Source organism: Drosophila arizonae, chromosome 3 (assembly GCF_054131065.1).
Source record: "Drosophila arizonae isolate 15081-1271.41 chromosome 3, UAZ_ARI_1.0, whole genome shotgun sequence".
NCBI lineage: Eukaryota > Metazoa > Arthropoda > Insecta > Diptera > Drosophilidae > Drosophila > Drosophila arizonae.
In genome coordinates this window covers 28,262,114-28,275,678 of record NC_142923.1, presented here as the reverse complement: position 1 = coordinate 28,275,678, position 13,565 = coordinate 28,262,114, and the positions used below count along the sequence as shown (strand labels likewise).

At 34.2% G+C, this 13,565-nt stretch overlaps 2 protein-coding genes across 8 annotated transcripts; both read right to left on the bottom strand.

Annotated features, from left to right (window-relative positions):
• Window positions 1-817: 817 nt before the first annotated feature.
• TTLL4A (Tubulin tyrosine ligase-like 4A) lies at window positions 818-11,233 on the bottom strand. Of its 7 annotated transcripts, none has more exons than XM_018002933.2 (12): window positions 10,641-11,221; window positions 9,227-9,975; window positions 8,342-8,961; window positions 8,159-8,272; window positions 7,744-8,097; window positions 7,322-7,679; window positions 7,132-7,256; window positions 6,636-7,075; window positions 6,396-6,566; window positions 6,053-6,331; window positions 1,152-1,319; window positions 818-1,076 (listed from the first exon to the last, which is right to left on the bottom strand). In XM_018002933.2, exons 2-11 carry the CDS (start codon window positions 9,886-9,888, stop codon window positions 1,242-1,244), a joined length of 3,201 nt encoding a protein of 1,066 aa, XP_017858422.2. In that variant the 5' UTR covers window positions 9,889-9,975; window positions 10,641-11,221; the 3' UTR covers window positions 818-1,076; window positions 1,152-1,241. The 7 variants fall into 7 exon arrangements, with proteins under 7 accessions (XP_017858422.2, XP_089320284.1, XP_089320281.1 ...); XM_089464158.1 differs by having other exon boundaries at window positions 8,159-8,755; window positions 8,810-8,961; XM_089464155.1 differs by having other exon boundaries at window positions 8,159-8,961.
• Window positions 11,234-11,392: 159 nt separating this feature from the next.
• LOC108610690 (putative nuclease HARBI1) lies at window positions 11,393-12,865 on the bottom strand. The gene is made up of 3 exons (XM_018002947.2): window positions 12,444-12,865; window positions 11,694-12,378; window positions 11,393-11,626 (listed from the first exon to the last, which is right to left on the bottom strand). Exons 1-3 carry the CDS (start codon window positions 12,777-12,779, stop codon window positions 11,505-11,507), a joined length of 1,143 nt encoding a protein of 380 aa, XP_017858436.1. The 5' UTR covers window positions 12,780-12,865; the 3' UTR covers window positions 11,393-11,504.
• Between the last annotated feature and the right edge of the window lie 700 nt (window positions 12,866-13,565).

Genomic DNA, 13,565 nt, shown 5'->3' with positions numbered 1-13,565 from the left:
AGTTTTAAAAAAGAGAAACAAAATTTTTTTCCCATGTGAAAACATATGTATTTGTGTCAAACCGTATACCACTATTTAACGGTAGTGTTTTTTAACAACTCATGTACATCTAAAAACACATATGTACATACATATATCTTATTGTAACATCTAGCCAAGCAAAATTATCGGCTTTTTATGTACATATACATATGTATGAATATTTAAATTACATACATATACATTTTAAATAGAATTAACTAAACATTAAATCAAAGGGATGTCAAGAGTTGTTTTTATGTGCATACATACATACGTACATATGTACATTAACACGGCCTTACTTTTAGTTCCTGATTTGAATTTGTAGTTGATGATTTTTGCCATTCCCTCTTCTTTGCATTCCAATGTAACTGCTAATGTATTAAAAAAGTAAATAGATAAGCAAACATACATACACGTAACTTACACATCTATGCATCTGTGTGTGTACATACATATGTACATACGTTAAGAATGTGTACATACATTTGTACCACCGCTAGAATTAAATTGGTTTCAAGGCCAAAAATCTGCACCACCAATATATGCTTCGTATTTACTCGGCTCCCTGATTTCAGGCTCGGGCAGTGAGTACGTGTTGTTTGTCATTGTTAGTCATACCGCCATTAAACGACAGTGTCTTTTAACAGTGCATGTACAGAATACATACGTATTTTATGTATGGACTTAGCTGCGTGCATCATTTACACTTGAAAATATATCTTATTGTAACTGGCAGCCTTGCAATATTATTGTATAAAATTGTTATTTCAAATTAGAAGTAATTTCAACTCAATTTAGTCTGTAGCATTCTATTATAAATTTTATTGGGCGTACATAGAAATTTGGATCCTAGAATTGAATAATACAACAAATTTTACTTGGTTTTCGAACACATTGAATATGCTTTCAGCTTTAAAATTATATTTAATGTAGTTGATTGATAGACCGGCATCGATGTATGATGACAAGTTACTTCTAAGTGTCTCAAGAAATTGATAATGACCCATTAAATGTTCAGTCTTTTTGTATAGAAAGATGAACAATAAGTGAATCTGGAAGAAAAAAAGTGAAAATTTTAGCTGAGGAAGATTAAAGGCGATAGTTATGATAGGTATCCCTAATCTTACCTTAACAGTTGCTTAATGCAGGTATTTTGTTTCTTTCTGTTTGAAATTTGTTGTGATTGGATTTGCAGTACTAGTAGGTATCCAGTTATCTTATGCTTCTAGCACTTCTTCGGGCTCAGACATCACGTTTTTAACGGCGTTCTCTTCAACAGGGCTAACGTTCAAGTCCTATATTTTAGAGTTTCGATTAGTATACGTTGATAAAAAAATTGCATGATGAGAACAATGAATGGGAGAGACAGTTAGAGAGATAGAGAGCGCGAATAAAACAACAAAAACACCAAAACTCATTTATGAAAAAACAAAATATATATATAAATGAAAGTTTGTCAAATTTTACCTTACACATATAGTCCGTTTATACGAATGTTCCTTATTACAATCAATAAAAGCGTTTCGTTCACATTACAATGATTTAGGTATAATAAATGAAATATTTGTATACTCGTTCACTAAGTGAAAGTGGTATAATGAAATAAAAGCTCATATATTTAAGAATTGGTTAATCGTATATAGATAGCTAAAAATAATATTTTGTAAAAATTGAGAATCACTAAATAACTTTCGATTGAACAGTCGGAGATACAATTTTAAAGTTATAGGTTTTGATCTTTGCGGTAAATCCGGAGAACTTCGTATAATTTATAGTGAGATACTAAGCATTTGGAAAGTGAACGAGTATTGAGCCGCCGGTAGGTCCTGACAGCAACGTTATCAAGAAGTTGTCTTGAAATATGTTAATTTAGGTAAGGGATTTATTAGATAATCAAAGCAAAATCGATTTTAGAGATTTATGTGAACTCACGCTTATAGTGATGTCGGGGTTATAAACGCAGTATATATGTACTTGTTGATAAGCTGGCAAATATGCTAATTACATGGATGATATCGTACAATATATTTATGTATCTAAATCAAAACACCTCGCTGAGATTAATATAGAATGTGTAACAATACAATTTGCACATGATTTTTATTTATATTTTTACTGTTATTTTTTTATTTTTCTTTCAAATAATTCTGTTTTTAAAACTCTAATTCCAACAGCCAAGTCAATGATATATAAAATCTATCTTAATTTACTACGAAAAGTAAATTGAAACTTTAACAATAAAATCAATATAACTAAATACTCTATACTTGTTGTTTTTGTTTATATTAAATATATTTTAAAATCCCTATGTAATACAACATTAAAATTTTGGTTTTTAATTCTTGTTTCAAACACGAAATCTTAACTTACAAGGAACTAACTTGAACTAGAGTTTGTCTTGTGTGTGTAATTTATTATTTTTAGCTACATCTATCATAGAACAATGCGAAATTGATATTTTTTCACACAGCTTAGCCCCTCGAAAACACATGCTGTTTGTATAGCTCTCAAAATAAAATCCATATATAAATGGGCTAGGACGCTCAAACTGAAAATTTGTCTTTGCTTTCTGAATCGTATATTAAAAAGAATTATTGTATATAAATATAAAATATATATAGAGAATGTACACAATATTCACATCAACAGTAACCAAATATAAAATTATTGTTAATTTGTTGATAGCTATAATATATATACTGATAAGATAATACAATATAATATAATATTGGTTGTACTTCAGTTTCACTTCTACTAGGTGACAATAAGAAGTTTTTCATATTCATTTATTATCTAAAAAGGAGAAACATCTAAATATTACATTACAATTGTGTTCTTATATTTTTTGACAAATTCAAGCGTGACTTGTGGTGGTTATTTCTCTTTAGTGTCTAAATGAAGAAAAAATAAATAAATAAATAAGAAGAGTGTTAGGAAACGAATACAAATCATTGTAATTTAATGTAATCAAAAAGGAAATAGTTACATTAAACTTGAGCTCGAGAGTGGTATGATATGACTAGGTAAGAAGCGTATATAAACACTGAAGATATGACTCTCAAGTGCTTATATACATACATATATTCCAAAAAGCCAAGTAGAATCCGTTAAAACTTCGATGCATTTGTTAGATATATATTTTCTTGTTATCAGGAGAGTGAGCAATAATAAATATTGTTTATATTGTTTGAGGATCTTCTTTACTTCGTCCAAAAATATAATTGTTCTTTAATCAAATAAAATGTATTAATCTGAGAAAAATTTATCTACTTGGCAGTGGAACATATGAATATAGGTTGATAGTTTAAGAAGTTGGGTGGATTATATAATAATCATATTTTATATATATTGTAGATCCGGTTGGGGAGTTTTCAGATTCTGACTCATTTCATTTTATTTAAATGACATCAAGGTCTATTTGGACGAATTAAAAAAACACAGAAACAGAAACAAACATAAAATTGATTTGAATGGGAACTAACCAAAACTGGGATTAAATAAATGGGAATACTAATATGGCATAGTTGAACGTAGTAAGAATTGTCTAATAATGTTCTACTTATTATCTACGAGGGTCTGGTGCAACATCTCCTCAACAAATTAAATAAAATCACAGGTTTGCTTCTTAAATAACAATTTTGATCAATAATTATGTATATATATGTATATATCGACCCTGTATGTAATCTGAATTTGGAACAGTCGTATGCACAATACCTGCGCGTATAATAAACATTAACATTTACCTAAATTGCTAAAAATTATATATATATATATATATGTTTTTTTGATACACGCTCACTTTCAATGTAAAACGAAAAATATATCTTTATATCTCAAGTATTACAGGTATAACTGACTTAATACTATTTTACAATAGTTTGTATATATACACACATACATATATACATATACACGTGCAGATCGAGTCGAAAGAAAAAGAAAAAATAAAAAACGATTTCTATTTAATTACTAAAAGACCAATATCAAATGCCGATTGCAGCGTTTTATCACTTTAAAATCCATCTCATTAATTTGATGAAGTAGTCCTGCAATTTTACAATTACAAAACATTGATAGAAAGTTGAATCAAGGTAAATTTAGTTCGTAACGAATTGTGTGAAAAGCATTATGTCGATGATAACCACAAATATTGTAAATAATAAAAATTAATGGATCAATTCGATTTCCAGTACGAATTGTTTCAAAAATCTAATTATGTCGAGTTTAGAGAGGCAAAAATATGATTACTCAATAAGGCTGCAAATCTAACAAAAAACTAAAAACATGTAAATATTTTGAATGCCAATTTATTCTCATGACCCCATAAGTTGGATATGATCAACTAGAAACGACCGGCAAATTATGTTTTTGAAAATTCAAAGTTTATGAATGCTCAAAGCTTTTGTCGAAATGAAGATTATAATTAAGCATTATATTTTTGCTACGATAAACTCTAGCTCTAGCTATATAAAGGAGTTACAAATCATTAGTGGGATAAACAAATGTGAATTTCCTGATTTACAGCCTTGTGATAAGCACAAAGAAAGAAATTGGTTCATTAGTGCGATGTAGTATATTTGTATGTGATTTAGTTTATAAAAGTGGTAGATCTAATATATTTCAGGTGTAATTGTTGAGTATAGTGTGTGTGTCAGAAACTATTTTCTAAAAACCACAACTAAGAATGTGAATAAGTTTTCGAATATAATATTTATATGAAATATTTTATACCGATTCCGACCTGGAAAACAGTGTCCTTCAAGTCCTAAACTTGTCTTAATGATTACAAAACCATTTCAGTGTAGTTTTATTAGTTTCTTTCTCAAAACAAGTTAAAATACTTACTAGCTAACTAACATGGAATACATTTAATTTTTAGTATGCAATATATGTGTATATTTATTTTATACCAACGCGGACCTATCTCTACTTAAATAAATAGAAAACACATCCAAATCATTTATAGCTAGAATATATTAGTTATTAAGAGCCAATTGATTACTCGTGTTTCCTTTTTTTTTAATACTTTGGGAACAACTGCAACTGAATTACGTTTCTTACATTAATTTTTACTTTTCACCTATACATCAAATTAACAAAAGCCAAATAAGTAAGAGCGATCTAGTCGGGAGAGCACGACTAGTAGATACCATGAACCCAGCGAAAAACTGTTGACCGAAATATAATTTGTATTTGTAGTTTTCAATATAATAGCACCTATGCGATCGAGCAATCGGACATGGCTGTGAGATTAAAATTGATTTTGGTCAGGGCAACGCATTCTTTTGAATATAATTTTCATCGAAGTGGGTTTAGGGTATACAAAGAAAATGAAATATTTACGTTTTTATTTCGCCAAGCTCTATCTTCAATTAACAAACGGTTTACTTTTTAATATTTATAGAGCAGTTATAAAGACTATCTTTTCTTTATCTGGAAACAAACTATAAAGTCGATAACCCAGTAATCGCAAACCTAATTTAGTTGTTAATATAATAATAATACTTAAGCACACAATATACGACTTATGAGTATAAACGTTTAATATATTGTCAGTATATTATCGGTTAAATGCCTCTACACATACAATATAGTTTCAATATTATAGAGAACGATTCGATTCTACCTAAAATTGTTATACATTTGTGGATTTGCAACTTGTAGAGAGAGAGAGAATATCTATGATGGGGTCAACAGATAGAACTTACGACAATAAAGAGCACGACAGCGCCAATAAAATGATTGAATAGCTCGCCAACAGCCCTCAAAATTCAATAGAATCAAGAATCAAGTCAAATATTTTTTGTAATTAAATAGTTTTCAACTTTCGAACTTTAAACATTGTTTTTATATTCATCTTGAATATAATATGTTATATATAGGTGATGTATATGTATATGTAATTTGTATAAATCTTAAGCAAGCCTCTTTCATTTGGTTTTCGTATGTGTCGGTTGTAAATGAAGTGTGGGTGGCTTCAAGTGGTGTGGCCCATAAAAGGAGTATATGTATGCTTGAAACTTACCTTTTTGGCAGGAGGAGCTGGAACTTCCAAGTGATATTTACTTTGACAATAGTCGCGCAGTAAGGCAATGCCTTCCGTACGATTATTGGCATAACGTGACTCCCAAGCATCCAATAGACGATTATAATAGCGTGGAGTGTCATTGTATTTAAGATATTTATAGGTTTGATCTGTCGGAAAGATGCGTTCGAGTGGTGTGCATCGTGCCAATTCGTCCTCCGCTATAATTAGGCAGCGTACGTCATCGGGAGTCAACTTTTCGAGAATCGCATCGATGTACTTAAAACACACAAAACTATATTTACTAAAAATGGATAGATCATTAAAATTTTTCGTGTTATACCTCTTCGCGATTCTCCATGCTTTTCCGTGTAAAAGTGTTGTGCTTGTTTTTCTCTTCACGCGACAGATAGTTAATGTACATACGTTTATCGTAGCACATTTGTGTGCCAGCTGGGAAACTAAATTCAGCGGCTAATTCTCTTTGCTTTTCCTGGCTCAGTTTTGGTGGTATCTGCGTGTATATGGAGTATGTGATTTATATATCTATATATGGTCTATGATATTTGGTTTGCCAGCTTACATTGTAGAGGGCAGTGTTGAGTACGCCTTGGACTAGTGGCGCCTTAACGTGGGCATCCAGAGGTAATTCCGAATGTAAACTAGGTGAGATATTCACCTCAAGTAGCCAAGGTACCAGATCCGAATCTAATATTACATCAAAGCCAAACAGTTCGAAGCAACTGTATTTGGACTCAACATTTGCTCTTATCATGCTGTTAATGCCATTCTCTCCAGCAAGAATGGTGCGCAGCACCAGACTCCTTAAGGCTTCCCAGAGGCCATCGGTGCAAACCCCACGATTAGCCAAATATGTCCACAACGACTTAATGGTCCACTTGTGGCCATGACACGCATTCACATCCTCATTCTTGGAGTAATTCGACGAAAATTTGTTGATGCTATAATTGGTTAAATGCATGCAGCGATCATTTAACGTATCCGCCTTGGCACTATATTTAACTGCGATTTGGACGGCATTAAATATGATATATAGGAATAAATTGAAAACATCTTACCAGAAGCAAAACGTGCCAAACCATTGTGATACATAAAGACTCTCAGCGGATTGACAGAGGTTACGAGAACGTAAAGGCGCAAGTCGAATTTGCTGCCATTAATAAGTAGGGGACGTTCGATGTATCTAGTGATAAAATAAATTATTGAATATTTACAGAGCCATATGTATTAAATTTATTGTTCACCCACTTCTGCACAATGAGAGGTCGTCGCTTGGGTATTTGACCCCAACGATACACCACACGAATGCCGGCACCACGTGCACTTGCCGGTGGCTTTATAATCCACTTTGTGTTACGTTGGGCATATTTTGGCCAACGCTTACGCAGCGCGCAAAGATCGTTGGGTATGACATAGGTGCGTGGCATAAAGCCAAACTCCCTGTTGCTATGTTTTCTCATCTGCCTCTGCAAGTTCTTCCAGCAGGAGTCCTTACGCCCAATGCGAAAGGAGCCAGGTAAGTGATTTATTTTCTGATACGAGCGAATCGTTTTGAAGCAGGGCGACTTCAAATGCTTGCCCCACACACCCATCCAGTCGTTCGTTTCTATGATAGATAGAAATGTTCAGCTCAAACTTAATAATTTCAATTCACAGCTTCAGTTATTTACTTTTCAGCATGCGCATGCCACTGTTTGCCAAGATGAGCCGAACGACTTTTGGCATTATGCTTGTCACCCGCCATTTTAAGATCCTGTGCAGCTCTGGCGGGACATTGGGTCCTTTTTTGGTGTTCGACGAAAATGATAGATAGGGCGGCACATATGGAAAGAGACTGGAGACTAGGACGGACTCTGGATTGCAAAGGTCATCGTCGGAAGACCGAGAAAAAACCAGAGTCGAAGAGTCTTTGGGTGAGGATAATAGGCGATCGCTCGAGTGCGTCAGCTTATACGCATGCGCCCTATAACCATCTTCCGTATCAGAGCTTATGCTCACTGTGTCGCTATCATCGAAATTCGAGACTGAAATCGAATTTAAGCACAATTAGATCGAATTCGCAGGTGAATAGCTAATGCAACTTACTGTTATCTAAATCATCATCGTTATCGAAATCAGCATCGCGAAAGTCGCGGTTCTTCTCTGGCTCTGGCTCCTCCAGTATATAGTTCGTGACATGATCGGCGCCTGCAGTTTGACCTTTGGGTTGAGGGTTGGGTTGAGGCTTTACGTTTTGGCTGCGTAAATTAGACGACGGATGATGCTTACGTGCCGAGCGTGGGCTTTGACTATTGTACAAGAGGACGCGATGGACAGTGGGCAGCACCTTCTTAGCAGCTGCTTGTCCGCCTCGACCTCTCTTGGGCGTCAGCGGCAGACGGGGCAACGGCAGCGGCTCATTGGCTTTGAGTGTTTTCTTTGCTAAATTGCTTTTAATTGTCACGGACTCACCCGTATTACTTATTTCGTGTATATCGCCCAGTTTGACGCATCGGCGCGAAGTTGGTATACTTTCATTGAGATACTGTTCATCGCAGAGAGGCGTTGACTCGTAGATATCTTTAGCATTAACTATTTTAATTGCAGATTTCTCCATTCCATCGATGGGGAAGTCTATCCAATCACTATCATTGTAGCCAAATGGCAGCTCATTGTTCTCCTTCAGTAAATAACTATCGTATTCTATATTTTGATTATTATCATTATGGGCTCCGGACCTTCTCGATGAGCGTTTACCCGTTGTCTCCTGTACTAAGCTCATTGGTGTTTGATACGAACGTATCGTATTTGTTTTTGATTTGTGCAACTTCTCTGGGCCACGATTGTAAAAATACGAAAAATAATGCTCGTAGTGCTGATCTGCTGACTGAAAGCGTTGACGATCAGAGCTAGCAAGAAAAAAAGATTCATTATTTTAAGTAAAAATTACTGTAAATGCAACAAATAAAATGCAATTTAAAAGGTTGGCGGTATGCGTGTGTGTGTAAAAATCATAAATTACATCTAATATATTAATAAAATATACATATACATATATATATGTGTATATATCAGCAAAGGTGTGGCTAGTGTGTGTCTACAATAAAAAACTAAATAAATAAATATATAAGGATATGCAAGCATTGGGTTTTAGGATTGTCTTTGTAGAATTACATTATATTATCCCAGTTTAGGTCTGCGGCCGCAGATCTATGGCTGTGGGAGTACGTCGAATCGTCATCCAAATATTCGCAGGTACTTCGGGACGTTAGCTGCCTCTTGAGTTGATCCTTTTCAAGGGATGCCTGTGTATAGCGTGCCAATTCGTGATTGTTGGGCGCGCTATTACTGTGCCCATATCCATGTCGCGCCTTTTGCTGGACGGGTGCCTTATAATACTCTGCGGGCTGTTGACGTAGCGGCTGGTAGGCGTGGCTATTGTTGTTGGCCGCCGACGTTGTCGTCGTCTTGCGAGGTGCAAACGAATTGGGGTATGCATTGGAATACGGTCCTTGTTCCGTTACAGGTACTGCATAGTAGGATTTATTTATTTGTCTTGACACTTTCGTAGCTTTCGCTGGACTACGGTTGGATGCACGGATGGGGCTCTTTAAATTCCAGATCGGACTACTTACACTCCCGTTCTTAAAGTATGTAAATGCATTGTCATTATTGCAATGTCTCAAATTGTGCTCATTGTTGATAATTCCGTTGCTATTGTTGTTGTTGTGATTGCGGTTGTTACTGCTATTAATTCCGTTGTCATTCAAATATTGATTGGACTGGTGCATCTCGGGCGATTTTCCATAAACTTCTGAAGCTTTATACATGAACATACTATTTATGTCTTAATCAAGCTACAGCAAAACACGTATAAATATACAGACACGCACACAGACTCACACACACACACAAGAACGCACCTGAATAAGGAGAGGTGAGAGGCAGAGCCAAAGAGAAGAAAGAAAGGGCGAAATAGAGAGAAGTGCACAAAAGTTGTAATATCTGATAACAAGTAAATATTTATATATAAGCCACGCTATCATATATACGGTTCCAAAAATAATTTAAAGTATATATAAACACTTATATCATATACCTAAATTCTAATTTGTTGATATTGAGTTCAATCAGTAATCAAGAACTATTCGAAATAGAATTGAATTAGATATAGTATAGCGCTGTCATACGAAGAAATTAATTAAACTAATTTGAAAATAACTAAATATTGTCTACGAAAACTCTTCAAACCCTCCTCGTAATGCCCTGGCATGTCTTCAGTTTTATGTATTGAAATTCTAAAATATAAATATTGTAATTGGCTTCCGAATCCTTCAAAATATGTGGAACAAAACAATTTTCCATTTTTTCAATTTATTTTATATAAATGTATATATTTAAAAATTTTCCCGTCAATTCAAGTATTTCAGTACTACAATTTAAATTAATTTTATAAACTCCCCTCGCACAGTTATGGTACAGCCTCAACTAATGTAAACGGAACTGATTTATTTATTATTACTCAATATAAACACACGTCGAAATGCAGAAGTCCGATTATACACAATATTTTAAAACTTTAACTTACCGCTTTCAAATTCTGCTGACCTTCACGTCTTTTTTTATCGCTTTATGGTTTGTGCTACTTATTGCAAATAGGTATCAGCTGGTTGTATAGGGGGTTGTTGAATTTAGGTCACAAACATGTCCTCAGACAAGGTGTTGTAACTCCTTTGCACACTATGTTGCTGCGGGTCTCTTTTATAGGGGAAATCACTAAATTTCCAATAGCAAATAAATCGTTGGGACTTGGATGATAAGTCTAAATCTCAACGTTGTACAAAAGGAATGCTTTTTAAGAATTTTTATTTATTTTTTATTTTTTAAGTTGTTGAATGCCGAACAAACGCACAATAACTGTTTTTAACCGCTGTTTAAAACTTTATTCCTTGTTGCCAAATAGAAGTAAATTTGTTAAATTTGTATACGTAGGTGCTTAACTATGTGTGTATTAAACGTGCCTTATAACTATGAAATATTGTATTTTAATTTTGATGTAAATATCAATTGTAGATAGAGCAAACAAAACAAAACACACTCAAAACCTGCTGCAACCTCAACACGTGTAGTTCAGTTGTGAACTATAAATGTGGTTCTTTGCTCCGAACAACGTATACATAGCAAGAAAGAACAAGAATAGTTCACTGCTGTTAATTTAACATATTATTAGCAGCGAGCCCGTTTGATTTTCACCACATATGTATGTATGTAAAATGATTTTTTTTTTTTATTATTATTGTTATTTTATATATTGCTAATTTTTAATAATGAAAATTCAAATTTTCTTTTATGAAAAACGTTATATTAAGTCTAATTGCTTACAACTGTATTTGAATTGAAGACCCTACATTATATTAAATTAATCATCCTTACACTATGCATATAATACATTTTAGTTGCTAGAAAAATGGGTTTTAATAAATTCGTTTCGATTGCGTTGCTCCTCGCTTATAGTAGCACCGTTGGCATAACAAAAAATGTTAGGTTTGTATATGGGTAGAGAAATGTCAGAATCTAAAAAAAAAAAACGAAATTATTTTTAAATTATTGCACAACTTAAACTGTGATTTAATGGAAATACCTATGGAAGGATCATTCCACTCCATTGCCATATTATGAAGTAGTGCCAAAGCGGTTATTGTATGCTTTGCTGAGCCAAATGTCCCCAAGAGTTCACTACTGAGAATTCCGAAGCGGCGTATCCAATAGTTTAGACACTTGACTGCCGGCGCATAGGTTGCAGAATGGGCTTGATTATAGAGATCCTCGGATTTATTTTTAGGGTTTCGAACTGGTGTAAAGAGGAAGTGGGAGCAAGAGAGCGATTCATTTCCAAGCAGTATGCGACCACGAAATTCATTTTGCTCAAATCGTTCCTTGATCCGTGATAACGAAAACAATTCCGGCGCTGTGTTGTGACCTAGTTCCTCAGGGAGACGTATATCCAAATCCCTAATCTTATGCTCGGCATCTGCCACCAGCTGCAAATGAACAAGTTCCTCATTTGTAGCAGCTAGCTCGGTTCCACCATAGCTACCCCTATTTTCCAACTGTAACCGCACAGTGGTTTGCACTACTGCGCCAATTACTTGGGGCATATTGGAGAGGTATTGAAATGAACGCATCATTCGTTCCTTTTCGGACAGGGTTGCGGGCATCCGGATATAACGCGACGCTTTTGATGATAACACGGCAGCCACACGACGTGTTATCTTGGCCATTGTATGCAAGCTAACACCATGGGCCATAGCCGTAAGCTGTGGATGCTGGAATAGAGACGAATCTAGATATGTATTTATTTACATATGTATGTATGTATATATGTATGTACCTCAGTGCCGCCGAAAAATCGAATGGCCGACAAAATTTGCAAGTCTATTGGGACTTGATCTCTTTTCATTGGTTCATAATAGTCAACTTCTAAGTCATCTCGAACGATTTCTATAATCCGTCTCATATTTTCTTTTGTGTATCGGTATTTTTTTCTAAATTCTATTTCGTTCATTTCTTCCATTGGGTTAAAACGCGGACGTCTGGGTTTTACTTTACATATTTGTCTTCTTTTATTTCTATTGATTCTACTGTGATCCAAATGTTTAAAGTATTCAAAATCCTTTAAATGCCTTACATCTTTGAGAAAACGTTGAAATATTTTAATATCATCCATTTTAGATGGAGGTTAATTTGTTTGTTGATTTTCACTATTTTCTTCTTTTTGCGCTTTTTCTTAATTTGGAAGAAGAAGAATTATGTTGAGTATCTGTAAACATAACATGTTGAAACCATGTTATTAACAGGAACAAACCAATCCCTAAACTATGAAAAACTGTTATTGTTTCCGAAATTTATGAATTTAAATTTATTAAAAATAAATTTACATATCTATGCAACTACTATTAATTATTAATTTTAAGGCAAAATAATTGATGGTCTTATCATTGCTCACGATTGAGTGATAGTAGGTTATGCCGTCATTATTTCAGAAAATGCTGGGCGCGTGTTTGAATTTGTGTGAGAATCAAGCAATTTTGACATGAATGTGTAGGTAAATTCGCATAAATAAACAATACTGTTGGCGAAAACCCAGGTAACTATGTTCATCAACCATTCCTGCTGGCATATTGGCATTGGCATTGCAGCTTTCGAGAGGCCTCTCAGTTCATTCCATTATATATTTAGTTTCTTTTTGTATGGTAATAAAATTAGTGAATGACCATTTTTAAGCTATTTACTATTGAAAATTGCTTATATATACTTAATTTTGGCTGTTATGGAACACTTGGTGGATTTTTGCTCAGGTGCCCGCCAAGCTTCAGCTAGGATAACAGAGCCCAATCTGAAAATGTGACGTCACAAAACAACTGTTAGTTAACATTAAAAGTAACGGGACTGCTCTTTGCGCAACCACTGACCAGTGGCGCAACCTACTGTGTCTTTTAACAGTGATCATTGC

Coding starts and splice junctions, on each gene's coding strand:
- LOC108610690 (XM_018002947.2), bottom strand. CDS start 12,779: ATGGATGATATTAAAATATTTCAACGTTTTCTCAAAGATGTAAGGCAT. Junction 12,379..12,443: donor GATTTTTCGGCGGCACTGAG/GTACATACATAT, acceptor TCTCTATTCCAG/CATCCACAGCTTACGGCTAT. Junction 11,627..11,693: donor GTGGAATGATCCTTCCATAG/GTATTTCCATTA, acceptor TTTTTTTTTTAG/ATTCTGACATTTCTCTACCC.
- TTLL4A (XM_089464155.1), bottom strand. CDS start 9,888: ATGTTCATGTATAAAGCTTCAGAAGTTTATGGAAAATCGCCCGAGATG. Junction 7,076..7,131: donor TTTGGCACGTTTTGCTTCTG/GTAAGATGTTTT, acceptor TCCAAATCGCAG/TTAAATATAGTGCCAAGGCG. Junction 6,332..6,395: donor GCATGGAGAATCGCGAAGAG/GTATAACACGAA, acceptor GTGTGTTTTAAG/TACATCGATGCGATTCTCGA.